Source organism: Mustela nivalis, assembly GCF_964662115.1.
Source record: "Mustela nivalis genome assembly, chromosome: 9".
Classification (NCBI taxonomy): Eukaryota; Metazoa; Chordata; class Mammalia; order Carnivora; family Mustelidae; genus Mustela; species Mustela nivalis.
In genome coordinates, this window is record NC_139028.1 from 31,510,176 (window position 1) to 31,529,336 (window position 19,161).

Sequence of the window (19,161 nt, forward strand, 5' to 3'; positions counted from 1 at the left end):
TATCACTGAAGAGGATTTAATGAATTTTACCTTTCAAGTGGGAACTCAATTATGGTATGAAACTTCCCCTGAAGTGCAGCAGGTCCTTCTCCGACTTCGATATATTTATTTTCAGTCACAATTGGAGAGTTGACCTGAGCTTGTGTTCGTGCCTGGGCTTCCTCCAATGTTAGCAGCTTGGTGGACGGAGAGGAAACCAGCAATGACTTGGGTCTTGAAAGAGAAGCTTTGGACAGAAAGAAAAGCGATGAAAAGAGTCAAAATTTTTGGCATAGGTAAAAAATGTGAGTGTGCGTACATCAATCTCCATCTGTCTACGTATCTCTGCTCTTTTATTTAAATGGCAAAAACAACAGGGGTTTATAATGGATGAGGAAAAGAAGGATACACACCAGGATGTTAACAATGACACATATATAAATATAAATTCCTTAGGTAATAACTATTTTCCTTTCTTAAAAGATACCAAGCAAGGCCTGGTATCACTCAGATATCTCAGATTTGGAAAAAATTTTTTTCTTTCACTGTTCCATATTATATAACTTTATATGCATCAATAATAGGTGGCACGGGGTACTTTTTAATGTGTCATAACCTTAGATCATAATAAGGCTAATGCAGTATTCATTAAATACTGAACACCCACCCACAAAGTAACTGTTACACCATGCATTTTGAGAAGTGGACATAAATTACCTGCTTTCTACCAAAGACAGATTTATTCAACTGAGATGAGAAATGCAGTTTTCCATGCCTTTGGAAGTTTATCCCTGTTCCTCATAAACAAAATCTGTGAGGGCCATACCTGCCCCGTCCTGAATGACGGCACTGATTTTCCCACTGAAGAGGACGTCTACATGATTCAGGATGAATTCAACCACTACAGACTGAATTCTCACTTCCATGAAAGCTGCTGTTCCACTGAAGCAGGCAGATTCTATCTGTTTTGATCTGTGGGAGAACCAACATAACCATCAGAGAATCCCAAAGACAGCAGCTTTAAAGGGCATTATTATTATTATTATTATTTTTAATGTGTAAACCACAAACAGACCAGAGGAAGAAAGCATACTTTAATACTTTGGCTAAGCCCCACTTGCCTCTTTCAGGGAGATGCTCATAAAAACAGCAGATGAATTTTACTTTTAAAAACTGTCCTCAAGGAACACTGACAAATTAGACTTTGATTTAAGATGACTAGTTCTACTTAAGGTCGTAAGTCAAATGCAACTTACCTTAGCAGGTTTGGAGCCCAAACAATTGCTAGGTTTTTTGCATGCATATTTGTGATGGAACAATAATCAGCTAGAAGAGACAAGTGTCTCATCAGGAACTCCAGCGTTCTGGAAAATGCAATGTAACATATTAATGAAAATAAACAGTATGTAGCAGTATAGGGCATAAAAGCCCTACTAATTAATTTTTAAGATTTCAACAGAAAAATAGAAAAGGAAACCATACAAACTCCAACAGAATTTTTTGTTGCTTCTTAGGTCTGAATATGATTGCCACAGAAGTGTCAGGAGAATATTATGAATCCTATATTCTATACATAGTAATCACATCTCCAGAGTATAAGAAAAAAAAATCTAAGGTAGACACAGTAAGAAATTAACACTTCTGACAGGACTGGTTCCAAGAAAACGGCCTTAGTTTTTAAAAATCTTTAGAAATATTTGCTCCTGGCTGTCAGACATCTAGTTTCAAAATACCAGTGAAGTAAATCTTCCATAAAACTAGTTCCTAAACAAATGATATCATGAAGTTATGTTATTCTACTTGTAGCAGCTACACTAATAGAAGAGGATTTAAACTTTTTTTTAATAAAAGGAAACAGTATTTCATAGGCCTAAAAGATTAAAAGAAAAATTGCAGTGGGCACCAAGGGGAGAGAAGAGTTGAGCAACTATATATACATATATACATATACACATATATACACATACACACATATACACATGCATACATATTTATACATACACATACATATATACACATATACACATATTTATACATACACGTATATACATATACATATACACACATACATATACACATGTATACACATATATATACATATACACATATACACATATACACTTATACACTTATATATGGGGGTGGATATTAAGTAACAGGGCAGAACATTTTTGGAAAGATGGCATGATCAGCTTAAACGCAAGTTAAATCAGATAAACACAAAGAGGTATTACCTAGCAGCTCCTGCTTCTCTCAAAATGTCCCCACCTACTTGTACAGGGATTGAAACTATTAAAGACAATGTATAGGGAACAGAAATTTGAGACAGTTATTTGCAACAGTTATGAAAGTTCAATTGCGGTCAGCATATGAGCCTCAAAGACCAAAATGAGCCCATGGTGAATCTGAGAAGAAAAGGAAGACAGCAGCTAGCAGCACTGCTCAAGAGGCTTTCTGCAGGAATCTCAGTGAATTCCCACAGCAGCCTGACCTGCCCAGTGCTACCACCTCCCAGACTATGGAGGAGAAAGGCGAGGCGTGCTCAGGTTCTGTCTCAAATCAAGGTCAGCTTGGCTTCCCAGTCTCTCATTCAGTATCCTCTACTGCAACTGCTCTGCAGTATAAACGGTACTTGTTGGTACCTCCTATACATATGCAGATACAAAAGACAGACAGACAGACAGAAATGAGGCTGGTCTGGAGACAATGGTAAGGTGGGAAGCTTGAGAAATGGGTTTAGGAAATGTAAAATTTTATTATTTTGAGTCGGGGGGTAGATGAAGGAAGGGAGATATTTAAGTACTTCAGAAATATGTTTTAGAAGAAATGAGAATCAAAACAACCAAAGATAGCATTTTATTCACATTATCTGTTTGTAAAATGTTTTTTAAAAGCTCATGGGGAATTTTAGTCGGAGTCCCATGAAATGAGCATTTTAATAGTCAGCAGAGTACAAGCTGCAAAAATCTTCATAGAATACAATTTGGAAATTGCTGTATATTGGGGAAAAAATTTAGGACCTTTTGACTTCTAAGAATTGAATTTTCAGGTCTTCATTCAAAAAAAAAAAATCTAGATTTCCAAAAAGATTCATGTAAATGGATGGTCTTCAGAGTAATGTTCAAAACTGAGAGAGGAAAATAACCCACCACAGAATGCAAACTGGTGCCGCCACTGTGGATAAGAGTATGGAGGTTCCTCAAAAAGTTAAAAATAGAGCTACCTACCTGACAGTCCAATAATGAAACTACTGGCTATTTGCCCCAAAATACAAAAGCACTAATTCAAAGGGATACCTGTACCCCTATGTTTATTACAGCATCATTTACCAGAGCCAAACTACGGAAGCAGCCCGAGTGTCCATCAGTGGATGAACAAAGAAGAGGTGGTGTACACATTCAATGGAATACTATTCATCTATAAAAAGAATAAAATCTTGCCATTTGCAACAATATGGATGGAGCTAAAGAGTAAAGTCTAGGTGAAATAAGTCAGAGAAAGACAAGTAATATATGATTTCGCTCATATGTGGGGTTTAAGAAACAAAACAAACAAGCAAATTAGGGAAAGGTTAAATAACATATAGCCCATTCACATAAGAGAACACTATTAAAAATCATGTTTTTTCAAGAATATCTGAGGAACTAGGAAATGTGAATATTAATATCTTAAAAGTTGGGATGGAAAGAGATATATTAAAGAAGATTAACACTCAAATTATGTAGAAGAAACTAGGATATAAAAACATAGAGCAGGAGATACATCAAAATGAGTTTTATATAATACAGAGTAGGAGATACATTTATAGGAAACAATATATATAAAACATGTGGGCATGTGCTGTAGGTAACATATATTAGGAATACGGAAGATAATATCAGCAAGCTATCAAGTGTATGATGCATAAGATATATAAAATGTATATGCAATATATATTATTGAACATTTACTATGTGCAAGGTTCTATTCTGAGAATAAGGTAATGAACAAGAAAAAAATTCATGACCTCAAGGAGCTTGTGTTTTAGAGGGATTATACAGAAAGTAGGCAATACTATATATATCTACATAAATATATATAAAGAACATATAGTAGGATATACAATATATAATAAATAACAGGCAAAGGTATATAATGTTCAAGATTAAATAGATAAGTAGTAAGGAAGCTACATACATAATTAGTAAAGGAAATATCTATATATTATAGAGAAATATCTATATTTATATAATAAGGGAGAATATATATGATGTAGGAAAAATATGAATGTAGTTAAAGAAGATAACTGTAATATAACAGAAAAGTTATATGTATCAATATATACTGAAGCTTTCTGAAAGCCAATGTTTATGCAAGGTTATTTTAATTCATAATGAAGTTAAATGCTATCAATACTGTATTTAGACATGATTAAAAAAATATTTTCTTGCTTCTATAGGAGATATATATGTATGTAAGTATATATACACACAGACATTTATACATTCACACTATAGATAAAACAAAAAAAGTAAAAGCATAGATATACATAACAATAGTAAAAGGGGTGATTAACTCATATGAAAAGCACTTACAGAACAGGCCTTGCTCTAAGAGCTATTCTTTTGATATTCATAATAATCCTAACAGAAAAGTACCAGTAGTCTCTATTTTAAAAACAATGAAACTGAGGCCAAGAGGCAAAGGGACTTGCCTAAGGTCACAAGGTCACATAGCTCATACAGATAATTTGGCTCCAAAGTTCCTACATTATAATACCTAACACACAGACACTATATATTAGGTAACATAAATGTACTACACAACAGGGGAAAAGAGATATAAGTAAAACATATGTTAGGAGATTTGTTTATATAAAATATAAAATATATAGGAGATGTATGTACTTTACCATATGAGAAACATATACATACAAGATATATACACATATATACTCTCTATTACATATACACACACACACATACACATACACATGCATTTACACTCTCTCCATATATATCTCTTCTTACTGAAGTTCTCTTAATTCACTCACAATATTAACCAATAGTCTTGGTTCCCTCTGTAAAATGTCCTGATTGGTGTCTAAGGCACTATAAGTTGTTTTGCCTATAGGTTTCTCTCCTGAAACCATTTTGACTAAATATGATTTAAATTCTAAGCTTATCTAAAGCCAATTTTAAGTGTTAATCTGTGTATGCAAGATTATTTTAATTCACAATGAAGTTAAATGCTATTGCACTTATAAAATATGACTTTAAAAAAAAGAATTTTTATTTCTCGCTTCCATGAAATCTGTTGAATATTTTGCAGTCTTGATAAAGATGAGTCGCCAAATGAGGAAGGAACAAATTCTATGATAAGCAGAAAACAATTTAAAACAAAACCTACAATTACTAGTAATATTCTCATAGAGAGAACAGATCATATCCATGAGGTAAGAGAAGGATGCTATAAAGTAGAAGCATTCAGAAGAATAAGAATGGGTGTTCTTGGAAATCATTTTCTTTTAAATCAAGAAATGGCCTGGGGGCATGAGTGGCTAAGTGGGTTAAGCCTCTGACTTTGGCTCAGGTCATGATCTCAGGGTCCTGGGATCGAGTCCCACATCGGGCTCTCTGCTCAGCAGGGAGCCTGCTTCCCCTCCTCTCTCTCTCTGCCTGCTTCTCTGTGTACTTGTGATTTCCCTGTCAAATAAATAAATAAAATGTACATGGACACTGACAAAGAGAAGGTAAGAAATGAAAGAACTGGTTCAAGAACTACAATAAATCTAGAAAGAGAATAGAGAAAAGGGTTGGGTTTAAGTTGCCATGAGAACTATTGAGGAAATAATAGCAAGAAAAATGTTTGTAAGTTCCCTGATGGAAAAGCCCCAACAAGTGCCCCCAGCAAAGAAAGAAAAAGAACCCACTCCAAGACAAGTCAATGTGAAAACTGAAAACTAGGTATGTTCTAAATGTAAAAGCATCCAGAAAGGATACAGACAAAACAAAATGCGTCATATTAAGAACTGGCAGACTAGAATCAGATATCACTGCAGCATATCTGCTTAGATGACAGTGGTGTGATACTACCAAAATCATGGGAAAAATTATTTACAGACTCAAATTCCATAGTTATCAATCTAATGCAAGAGTTGAATAAGAGCATTTCCATATCAATGTCTCAAAACATTTACTTCCCTTATAGCTCTCCTCAGAAAGCTACTGAAGATGTCTACTACACAGCAGGGAGGACAGACAAGGGCACCCCAAAAAGAAGGATCCAACTCATGCAGGAGGCAATGAAGAGAACTTTCAAAATGAGGGGGAAGAGTTGAAGGTGTTATAGTTTTTTTTTTTAATATTTTATTTATTTATTTGACAGAGACCACAAGTAGGTAGAGAAGCAGGCAGAGAGAGGAAGAGGAGCAGGCTCCCCGCTGAGCAGAGAGCCGGATGCGGGGCTTGATCCCACGATCCTGGGATCATGACCTGAGCTGAAGGCAGAGGCTTTAACCCACTGAGCCACCCAGGCACCCTGAAGGTGTTATAGTTCTAAAGAGCATTCAGCCTGGACTAAGGGACTGAGTAGTGGGATAAAAGGCTCCAGGAGGGGTGTTTCCTTGGGACACACACACACACACACACACACACACACACACACACAAAGTTCTGGGAGAACATACATAGTCCTGTGAGAGAGTTTCAGGGATAAATTAGTGATGAACAGAAACTTAGCAAACCAAACATGGGCAAATGCTCCACAAACACACACAAAGCTAACCTGGAAAGGAAATAGAAGTCTAGTACATAAATAACAGTACGTAAATAACAGTTAACAAAGTTATGACAACACAGTGAATACTGATTTAACTCCAAATGTTGACAAGACCAGACTATGAAGACAAGAGAAGGGGAAACGTGTGTCTGTGCAGTATTAAGGCGGGTGGGTAAAGAAATCTAAATTTCATTTACTTAAAAGGAAGGTAAAAATAACATCTAAAAATGAAAAATCAAGAAATAAAAACATAAGCATGTTATTCAGAAACAGCTAAGGAGACATCAGAAAGGGGAGCTGTGAGGCAGGAAACTGCTATTTTTCACTGGCAACAAAGCAGACCATTTGACTTTTATAAAATTATGTACATATATGTTATATTGGTCTTTTTTTTCTTAAGTTAGAGAAAAAAGACATATTTACATGGTACCTCCTATTAAAACCACCAAGTCAAGAAGTCTTGGCTTAATTCTAATAATGTCTTGCTATGCTTTGTATTAAAAACAAAATACTAAGGACCAGACTTATTCACACATTTTAACATAAAAAATATGTTCTTACGAAGGTATTATTAGTATTCTTTTCACAGATACAGAGATTAATGCTTGGAGAGGTCATGAAGGAAATGATAAAGTTGCAAATTCAAATTCAGATGTATCAAAGCTAATATTTGTTATATTGCAGTAGGTTTCTTTTTCTGATAATTTAAAAAGTCCTTTTCCTCCTTAAAATATTGTTCAATAACTGTGCATTATTACATTTGTCTCCTCAAACCTTCTTTTTCAGGACTGAATACCTGAATACCTGAATTTCTTGAGCTTCCTTCACAAAAGCTCTTTTGTGTTGTATTTTTTTCACTCTTCAGTGGGTCCTTAAGAACTTCTTTAATTTCCTCACATTTCTCTTAAGACCTACATTAATGGCACAATGAGTCAATGCTAAGTTACCTTTTGGCTCTTGATCGTCATGATTTACAGCTATAGTGTGGACTTAAAAAAAAAGAGATCTTTAATGTTGATTAAAACTTTAGGAGTATGTGGCTGGCTCAGTCAGAAGAGTGTATGACTCTTGATCTCAGGATTATGAGTTTGAGCCCCATGTTGGGTGTAGAGATTACTTAACTAAATTAAAAAAAATTTTAGTGTTGAATTAGTGCTGAGTTTTAAAATATATATATATATATATATATATATATATATATATATATATATATATGTATATATAGTCATTTTGAAAAAGAAAGCACCAAATTGTTTAATTTGTATATTACTAAAACATCTACTGCATTTAATTTTCTATCAGTAACTGAAATTTTAAAATTTTACCTTTGCCTTTTGCATATCATCATCTATGGTTTGTACTGTTTTCTTTCTCTCACTAAATGGCAGTCATCTTCAATTTTATTCTGGTCTTTTCAGATATGAGCAAAAATATTTCTGAGAGTCCAAACTAATATACAAATTAAACTAAGTCTTAAAAAGTAGCAACAACATGGGGTGCCTGGGTGGCTTAGTGGGTTAAAGTCTCTGCCTTTGTCTCAGGTCATGATATCAGGGTCCTGGGATTAAGCTCAGCGGGGAGCCTGCTTCCCTCTCTCTCTCTGCCTGCCTCTGCCTACTTGTGATCTCTGTCAAATAAATAAATAAAATCTTAAAAAAAAAAAAAGGAGCTACAACAAAACCAATGAATAAGAACAAAACCTACAAAACACCCCCAAAACAGGTCTGTTGATCATCTGAGAGTCTCCTGAGGAAGAATTCTGAGACACCTATTAGAGGCTGTGGTTCTATGTAGTTTGGACATCTTTTGAAAAAGAAAAGAGGAATCCAGTAAACAGGAATCCAGTACTTTGTCTATATTTTGGACTCAAGCAATCACAAGTCAAATATTCACACATGTGATCACACACCCCAATATTTCTCAGTGACTCACAAGACAAAGAAAACAACAAAACCAGGTTTAGTCAACTATCCATTTGTTCATTTATTATTTCATTAATTCAACATTTATTAAGTGCCTATCAGATGCCAAACACTACTCCCTGGGATACAATGACAAATAAACATAATGTTTGAACAAATGGAAGTTTATATAGAACTCCACGGAAATTTAAATAGTTAAAAACCCAAAGGGAAAAAAAAAACACTCTTCACATCAAATGAATTGTACTTTTGGGTGATACCTTAGAACAATGATATACCTGTAGTGTGGAGGAGGGAGCTGCTGGATGACATCATGAATTTTTATCAGTCTTTCTTCATCTGTTGCTGCTGAAACAGCATCCTGCAACAATCACAATGTGAAATAAACCAGTAGTCTTTGTTGGTAAAAATGAAAGTTCTTCACTTACAATTCAGTTCCACTCAACTCTTTGATGCTGAACAACAAGGAAACACAGAGTATCAAGAAAGTAAACTTTGTTTCCATACTATGTGGACATTGAAATCTATTGAAAGATAACTTTTTAAAAACTTTATGGTAACCAATGCCAACAGTGATAAGATTAGTGGATCAAAGTTAGAAACTAAAAGAAAGAAAATGTGAAAACATTGAAGACTATGGACTAGCTAGCAATAACTGCTTTTTTGTTTTCTTTAAAGGACACATTTTAGTCACAGAACTATTTCTTACTCATGTAAACAATGCTTATACACTTTGAATAAAATCATCAGAGCACGGGACGCCTGGGTGGCTCAGTGGGTTAAGCGGCTGCCGTCAGCTCAGGTCATGATCCCAGCGTCCTGGGATCGAGTCCCACATCGGGCTCCTTGCTCGGCAGGGAGCCTGCTTCTCCCTCTGCCTCTGCCTGCCTCTCTGTCTGCCTGTGCTCGCTCTCTCCCCCTCTCTCTCTGATAAATAAATAAAATCTTTAAAAAAAAAAAATCATCAGAGCAAAACTCCAAAGAGAATTCGATTAAAAATGACTTTACTCACAGAAAATTTCTCATACAGCTGGTAGGTGAGCAGAGGGTTTGGAAGCTCTCGAAAATACAGCTTACAGAGGGAGCCCACAGAATGGATGTCCTGAACATACGGTTCTTTTGTCAGGTCGGGGACATGTTCAGAGTCAAATTCATGGCTAACAGATGAGAGACAAAACAAAATTATTTTATTGAAGAAAAAGCAAATATAGGGCTTAAAACAGAAACCAAAGTTAATGTTTTATTCAAGTGATTATATTTTACATAAACTCTATTTGGACTTCAGCAGTAACTGGATGTCTGGTCATAAGACACGTATTTTTCTAAGTACGAATTATGGGCACAGCTCTCAAATTAAAATGGACAACAATCTCTGAAATGCATACAGATGAGCAGCTCTTAACACAGATCTGAAAACTGAAAATACAATTCCTAATTTCTAACGGTTCGAATATACAAAATTCTAGCAATTCTGCAAACTAGGGCTGAATAGCAGCTGGTCCATGAGCAACTCTGTAAAGAAATCCCTCACGTACAAGAAGTATAGTTCAGAAATACTTTACTGAAGAAAGGTAAAGGAGCCAGAAATAATATAAAGCAACTTCTAGCTAACTAAAATTTACTAGCCAGCAAAATCTATAGTGTAAAGTGAGTGAAATGAAAGTTCTATTTGGAATACTAAGGCAGGTGAGGCTCATTCTCCAGGAGGTTAATTAACGTTCATCTATAGGCCTGGGTCTTCTTAACAACCTAGAGGATTAGTATATGTGGACAAGGTGAATGAATATGAGATCTGCTGTATCTGAAACTTAAGGCTGACATTGTCTTTAGCACAAGAATCAACTTAAGTATTTTCCAAACATGCATTCCTGAAAATAGAGATGACCTCTGTGGTCAATTAGAATACTAAAATCTGTGTGGAATAATGGCAATTACCATGCACCACAGTGAAAAATAAAGGATAATAACATATTGAGGATAGACTAGAAACTGGGAGACTAAGCAAAAATAAAATATCTATTGCTTATCTAAAGGAGACCACTATTTTTGTCTCTGAGAAAGGGAGAGGATGTAGCATACGTAAGACATACACACTTGAGCATACACTACAGCACTGGGGTCAAAGGAGATAAGAAGAAGTTTCACTGTAGAAATGCAAATAATTATGAGAATATTATGAAAAACTATATGCCAATAATTTGGACAACCTGGAAAAATGGATAAATTCCTAGAGGCATAAACTACCAAAACTGAAACAGGAAAAAACAGAAAACTTGACAGTCTGATAACTAGCAATGAAATTGATTCAGTAATCAAAAATCTCCCAACAAAGAAAGTCCATGACGAGATGGCTTCAAGGGTGAAATCTAAAAACATGTAAGGAAGAATTAATACTTATTCTTCTCAAACTATTCCAAAAAACAGAAAAGGAAGGAAAACTTCCAAACTCATTCTATGAGGCCAGCATTATTCTGATTCTAAAACCAGAGGAAAAAAATCCACTAAAATAGACAAGTATAGGCCAATATCCCTGATGAATACAGAAGCAAACAGTCTCAATAAAACATGAGTAAAATGAATCTGACAGGACATTAAAAGTCATTCACCCTGATCAAGTGAGATTTATTCATGGGTTACCAGGGTGGTTCAACAGAATGCTTCACTTGTTGATTTTAATTAAGAATTAAGGAATAACTTATTATAGGGTAAATTTTCATTTCTCATGGTCTTCATGGATTCAAACTTCAAAATTTAGTAAATCTTCAAATACTGCAGTGAGGCAAAATACAAGTACTGAAGATGTTAAGGGGACATGGTTTTCAAATACAACAGATGAGAAACGGGATCCAGGAAAACATTTACAGAGAACCCTATGGATATGATTTCCTACTTTACCTAAACTGTATTACTGAAAATTATGGTTATCAATGTGACTAATTTTTAAAAATCATTTCATTTTAATAAATTACAGTAGGAATGAAAAAGAAAATGCCAAATGAGGTTTTACCGTAGTCTCTGGATATTAGAGGCAACGCCGGAGAGACGATATATTCCATCCACAATGCCATATCTCTCGATGAATGCTGTGCAGCTCTGAAGAACCTGGGGCACTGAAGAGAATTTTTAAAGACATGGATTACACCAGGAGTATCCCATCTCAGCAAGTCACAAAAAAATTAGGATGTCTTAGTGTTCCCAAGCAAAACAAAATCTGCATATTAAAATTATAAGGGGCAGAGATGAACCTATTACAAAAAGTGATGAGGACATATTTACTTATCTTCACATCTAAACTAGACAACTGGTTCCTGAATATCAAGACGGGCTCTCTCCCATTACATTTAGATAAGTAAAAGAATCTGTATGTTATTAGGATAATCTCTCGAAGGTCTTCAACAGCAGTCTTGCTTAGGTTATGTTACAGCACTAAGATGAACTGTTCTGTCCTAAACCATGCCAGACTTAAATATATATATAGCTTTTCAGCTGAATTTCATACATAGAAAATGGATATACAAAGTTAATGCTTATTCCAACACTATAATTGCCTAGAAGTGCTCCAATTTCTCACTTTGAAAAGTTTCTTCCATCTTTTCATAGCTAATGCTAATTTTAAATGTTATCCAATAAACCAAACACTGACATAAGGCAAAGGTCAAAGCAACTTCAAGTAGAAGGAATCTTTTGATTTCCTGCCTATCCTTATATTAAAATTGCTTTACATTAAATACTATGAGCTCATCAATAAGTAGAAAGAAAAGAAGGGTCCTCTCTCTGGTCACCTCACTGAGTACCTGACACAAATGGACAGCCGTTCCAGGCCTATAGTCTAGAAAAGACTGAGGTATAAAATTAACAATTTTTTATAATCATTCAAAACTGTACAGTAGCTGAAATCTGAACTTTGTCTTATAATGCAGAATGATGAATTTACCAGATTTAATTACTATCTTCATTTGAGAGTGTTAGCTAAAATCCCTGGAAAGAAGCTTTGGAGAACATTATTTGGTCTACAGAAAAGTACTACACAAGGGATAAAACATTCAGATTGGGAAATGAAGCAATTCAGATATTTTAGTAAGTTAATTTAACTAATGTATTTTAGTTATCACATATAATACCACTTTATTATTATAACAGACTTTTTCTTGGTTCTCCTGCCTTTTGCTGTTCTTCCGGCATTCTATCTTTTAAATTCTGTCAGATCCTACAATTTACATTTAAAATGTATACTCCGTAGCTTTGAAATCAACTATATTACTGAGCATGTAATATGTGCCAAGCTAATTTTTTTACAATAGATGCTCCCATTTAATTCTCACAGAAATTCACAGGAAAAGAAAGCTCTATCATTATCCCCATCATATAGAGAGGAAACTGAATCTTAACGAAGTTTTACCTAAGGGCAAGCAGGAAACAATGGCAGAAATGAGATTCTAACTCAAGCAGTCCAAGGAGAAAGCTGATTTTTAACCATGGCAAAATACTGCCTAAAGTATAAGGTCCGTCACAGTTGCATTTACTTATTGTTACCATATTTCCATATTTCACAGCTCCAGGGCAACTGAAGTCTCATCTTTTGCCGTACAAACCAGTCATTTTATAAGTCTGGTAGAGAAAAAACAATTTCCTCTCCCTGGTCTCTCTTCCTACTATCACCTTCTTGTAAAAAACACCTGGCTATTGTTGAAAACCTCAATGAACTGCAGCTCTTAAGCAAGCCTTCTGTGAATATCTCCAAGGAGACGGAGCTGCACTACGTTCTAGGAGCCCAAAGAACTATGCTATTTTGAAATATTACTTGCTTGTTTATCCAACTATTACTCTTTATTTGTCATGCTTTTAAGGAGAAAAACCATGCTTCATCCATCTTTGTGTATTCAAAATCCAGGAGCATGTCTTGAAACAATGTACAAAATTAACAAATGAATTAATTTATAAGTGCCTTTGTGAACCCAACAAAGTTATAGGACCAAGTCAGCAGAGTAAATCTGAGTTTTCGTGAGAAACTGTACTCATTTTCAACTGTGTGCTTTCTACCTCTAAAGATGTCCAAGAGTTTTAGTAACAAGAAAGGCACTGAGTTTAGTTGGGGGAGCTGAAGGGCAGGCAGAGTTGCCAAGTATGTGTTTTGGACTCATTTTGATATTATGAGCAATCTCTACATCAAACTGTTATGTAAAATATAAAATATCTTACATGAACTTGAGTCCTGCTTCTAATACTGTTCCATCAATGATAACCTCAGTGCCTTAGGTTTCTATCCTTACAAACTACGAGTAAAATAAAATGAATTGGAACCTGGAAAATTTCTATCACCTACTTCGAAGCAAATATATTTAGAGACTACTGGGGTAACTAACTTAATGACTCAAAGAAAGAAAGGCACACAGAGCTTTAATTTTTTTCTGAAAAGATACTTCTCATTCTGTATTAGCATGCTAACTCACCCTGCTACATAAAGTCCTTCAGAATACAGGGTTTTCTTTTTGTATTATCAGGCTCTCCTAGTATACATTACATAATCTTTACAAAAATAAGCTACCATCCATTAAAAAGTATAGATTATTCTCTTGGGGCTCTCACAAACATGTGAAATTAAATTCATACCTGCTTATAGTCTCCCAAACAGGTAGGCAAACTTAAAAAATGCAGGGAGTTGGAAGTCTTTCCCTGATAATATGGCTAAAGTTCTGCAAACATAATACTTCATTGAAAACACCTGAATTGTTTCTTTACAATTTATGTTCCCTAGGTAAAAAGACTGAATGTCCACTAATCACATAATGGGTCTTCATAAATAAAATTACCCAACTGAACAACGCTACTACTTAGAATTCTTAGAGAGACAAATGAGACAGTTATTTAAAATGGGTAGCAAAATGAAAGAGAAAAGCACAAACTTTCATTCTAAAGAAAAGAGTGTAGAATCTGACAAATAGTATCAGCAGATAAAAAGAAAAGATTTGGTTTCTCTTTTCACTAACATATAAGAAAGCAATATGGGACCCCAATACAGTATTAGAAGATATCCTAGTTAGAAAGGCATCCTATTAACTATCGTTTCCTTCCAAACCATCTAACAAACCAGGCAAGTGCATAGTAAACAACGGCCCAGTCAAAACACAGCTTGAAACCTTCAAACTGGTTCTTCCGAAAGATGATAGGGCTTTAAGAATTATCCCTACACATCCTATAAGACGATCCACTTTTATTTAGTATTTATATCATCATGGCAACATAAGCACACGTCGAAGTTGAAACTGATGACCCTTAAGATTAGAATCATGGCTATGAGAAGTATGCGATTAAGTAGGACACAAACTGGTTTTGTTTTTTCTTGACAGTTGCAGTTTCATTTCTGCCCTTTTCTCATCCATTCATCCACTCACTCACTCATTCATCAGTCATTTATTAATCCCTTCTATATGCCAGATATCATGCATGCATTCTGTGATACAGAGGATGAAAGAGTCGACTTCCAGTCAGGTTGGTGGCTTCTGGGCCAGGAGTACATTGGTACAGTATTATTAGCTGTTAGAATGTGCATTATGATTTTTGGTTAGGAAAATATGATTAGCTAAAGGATTAATTTCAGAGTTATTTGCCCCCACCCCCACCCCCGTGTGCTCTGATTTCTGTATATTTACAGGCACCTGAGTAGCTCAGTCAGTTAAGAGTCTGCCTTCAGCTCAGGTCAGGATCCCAGGGGCCTGGGAAAGAGCCCAGTGTCAGGCTCCTTGCTCAGTGGGGAGTCTGCTTCCTCCCCACCCCGCCCCCGCCTCTCCTCTTTCCTTGTGTTCTTCTCTAATAAATGAATAAAATCTTTAAAAAAAAATTTCTGTACTTATAGTTGTTTTCTTAAAAAGCCACTTGCTCAAACACAGAAATATGTTCAGGCAACAGCGTTTCCTCACCTTGAGTTTTTAAATTTTCGTATTTTGAACCAACTCTAAGGGTTTGTTTGTTTTTTTTTTTTAGAGAACCAAGCTTTCTACAAAGTTCTCACTTTTTTACAATTTTATTTCAAATCTCATTTTAAGGAAATGTGATTTCAAATTGTGTAACAAATAAAACAAGTCCTATAAAAAAATAAATGATACCTGAAAACTCTTTGCTCCGCTAGAATAAAGGTATCATAGTTAGGGAATGCATCAACACTGTAGTTATTAAGTCTGTTATTTTTCATAAAGAAATGAGATACTGGCATCTGTCTTCTCCTATCATACTAACAATGGAAACACCCCCAAAACTTCTAAGTACAACTAAAACTTGCTGAGTTGATGTGTGAAAGCTAAAGAGCATGGCAGAACAAATGAGAAAACACTCCCTCATATTAATATCACATCCAAGCAAGGCTGAACAAAACTAGATACAAAAGAAATAAAAATGAAAAAGAGATACAAAAGAAAAAAGAAACTAAGATAACAAAAAACATTTAACTCTATAATTAAGGATGCCTGGGTAAATGACACATTATCTACAAAAAAGTACTATGTGACAAGATTTTTAAAAAAATCAGTTCTTTAGATAACTGTGATATAATCTTTAAACAACTCAATTATAAACATTATGGTTTGTGGTAGCTGAAATACTGTAAGATCATTCTGAGTAATCCTGGCATCAGAGATCACTTAAAGAATTTTTTTTTTTAAATGCCTTGTCAGGTTCCTACATGATTTCTTACAACACTTTGTGTGGAAGAAACAGGTCCGGCTTGTTACTTGCTCTGACAGGGTGGTGCTCAAAAGTTTATAAAGCGTTAACAGGATAATCCTCTATAAAGTTAATTATTCATTAGGAATACCATTCAAAGAATGAGTCACTTAGCAAAGCAGTACTCTGAAAGGAGCTTTCATCTTAGAAAAATCTGGTACAAAATCAATTTTATATAGAATATGGATACTATTTTAAAGTCCAAACTAAAACAGAATAAATATAAGAAAGATTATACACATTATATAATTATATCTAACTATCCATATTTATATCTCCTTTCTCTTCACAACTATGTATATACTATATAAATATAGCATTCTTGTGATTATTCTGTTTGCACTTAGACTTTAAAATATTATGTATTATATTTTAACTTTTTCCTTTCTTCCTATCCATTCATCCCCTCCATCCATTTAGCCAACCACTGAATTCTTGAATCAGAATTTAATTTATAGAGAAATTTAAATTTTTAGCAATAAAAATTGGGAGACTGGTCTTGGTATTTTATAGTCTCAAACTTTGACTTTTTTCCTGAAATAGAATTTAAACAATTTATAATAAAATATGAGAGGAAAACTGGCTGAGAAAGCTATCTGGACAGATACAAAAATAAGGAAGTCTAACAATTCCTTTGCAGGAAAGTCTTACTCATCCTACAGACCACGAGCATCTCTGATGATAAAGTGCATTCTTAAACCTTCTTTATTCTGTTATCTCAGAACTCAAATGATAGGTGGAAAGTTCCATACCTTGCAGCTGAGCTTAAATGGAATAGATATTGCTTGTGTAATCTGCTTCAAAATGGATTCTAGAGAATTGATATGGAGAAATTGAAGCTTAAATTATGAGATTATAAATTTTATTTTTACCTTCAAAACCTGAATTCAGAAGGTGCTCCCCCAGGTCACAACCAAACACCCTCTCTTTCAAAATCCCCCGCTGCTTCAGCTTCTGTTTTGTTGGACGAGACTTCATGAATGTGCGTAAGAAAGTAATGAGCTTGCCGTGCTTTTTAGACACTAAAAAATAATAACAAAGAGGGAATACCTTAGTTGTGGCAAGAAGTTACATTTTTACCTACTGTGAAAAAACAACAGAGATCTCAACAGGCTGACTGCGAAACAAACTATTACAAGAACACTTTATATTCTGCAGGAAAATTCTAGCAGAGGTTTAAGAACAGTTGCTCTATAAATAACATCAGAATTTTATGCCTTCTTCTCACCAACTTGAGATCCTACTTGATGAGACTGTCAGCAAATTTAAGTAATATCATCTGTGATCTATAAATCAAGATTGGTAAACCAGCCATCTTCCCAAGGCATACCCAAGGATGCTACAGGATTATGAATGGGACTCGAGTTTTACTCTACTATATTCCTTTGGAAATCTTTATAATAGGTAAGACCTAAAATGTGTAAATGTGGTTTACATTTTTAGTAAATTTCTAAAATATTTTACGTGGTGGTTAGAATTTTTAAAGTTTTTGTTAACCGGAAAAAAAACTGAAAAAAGAAACAAATCCCTCTCTCTTGTTTTATAAAGAGGATAATCCCATTAAGATATAGAACACACTTGTCAAACTAATAGCTATATAAAATACATATACAATATAAAAAAATCAGATAGTCTATTAACATACTTCTATAACATATTAATATGTCACCTTAATTCCTCTTAGATATAGGCAAGAAATAAGTACATTATTATGCAGTAAAATATACCCACTGACCCATATATTGAGAAAGACAACAGCCAAAAAATTGAAAACAGTCAAATCCCTGGAAAAAATGACTTCTGAAAAGCGCAACCTAAAGGAAAAATTACTCTAAAAGTCAACATATAACAACTAGTATAAGCTCAGAGATTAGCTGTGAGAGAGAAGCCACAATGGCCTCAATCCTCCTACTCACTCTGCCAACAATTAGTGGGAGTCTTACTGAATCCTACCATGTAAAGATCCTTGAGTGACCCCAAATCTTAAGTCCCCTGAACTGATGAAGCCTCTTATAGGAACTCCGTGTATCGAAAGAACATGTGACCTGGGGAACTCCAAGATGGCCTTTGATGGGATTTATGGATCAGATCAGCCATTTGCCTTCCATATCTTTCCATTTTATGAGAAATAATATTTACAGATAGAAGCATCTTTTCTATGAACTGTATGAGGGTGATCAACCATTATGAGTTGCCCATATTTCCTAGAACATGAGATTATCAGTGTTAAAACCAGGAAATCCTACGCAAACTGTAACAAGGTAGTCATCATAGACCCAACACAGATTAAATAAGGAATTTATTTTTCTACATTCATTATTTAAAATTTACTTAGAATTGTCAGAATAATTTTGATGCTGTATCTACTGACAAGCCCTGAAAATCTGGGTAAATTACAACCTCTTTTCTATCTAAGGTTCCTTGTTGTAAATGTAAACCATGCACTCTCCTGCTAGTGAGACATTTACAGCACACTTGGGTAACTTCAGAAGTATTTCACACATAATATTACTATATTAAAAGTCACTGGATTTGTAGGAGTATTGTACTCCCCTAGTTGATAGCAGATAATGTGTTAAGCATCTCTGTTAAAGAATGGCCATCAAACCATTTCTGTTCATTCTCAAACACTTTCTACCTAAACTTTAAAATAATTTTGATAAGATTTATTAAAAAAGTATAAATGAGTTTGTTTTTTTTCAATAACTGAACTTTTTTATGTATCAACATTACAGTGATATAATTTGAAAGAATTTTAGTTTCTACAATATTCAATATTATCATC

At 34.6% G+C, this 19,161-nt stretch overlaps 1 protein-coding gene across 7 annotated transcripts in view; it reads right to left on the minus strand.

The window, feature by feature from the left end:
• The window catches only part of ARHGAP32 (Rho GTPase activating protein 32), a gene marked incomplete at its 5' end in the record, with an annotated part of 299,813 nt that overhangs the window by 21,116 nt on the left and 259,536 nt on the right, over window positions 1-19,161 (minus strand). For all 7 annotated transcript variants that reach the window (XM_082683941.1, XM_082683944.1, XM_082683940.1 and 4 more), the window contains 7 exons: window positions 31-226; window positions 806-951; window positions 1,236-1,343; window positions 8,939-9,021; window positions 9,673-9,817; window positions 11,668-11,770; window positions 17,249-17,398. In XM_082683941.1, coding sequence (XP_082540067.1) covers window positions 31-226; window positions 806-951; window positions 1,236-1,343; window positions 8,939-9,021; window positions 9,673-9,817; window positions 11,668-11,770; window positions 17,249-17,398 — 931 coding nt within the window. The remainder of the gene's footprint in view (window positions 1-30; window positions 227-805; window positions 952-1,235; window positions 1,344-8,938; window positions 9,022-9,672; window positions 9,818-11,667; window positions 11,771-17,248; window positions 17,399-19,161) is intronic.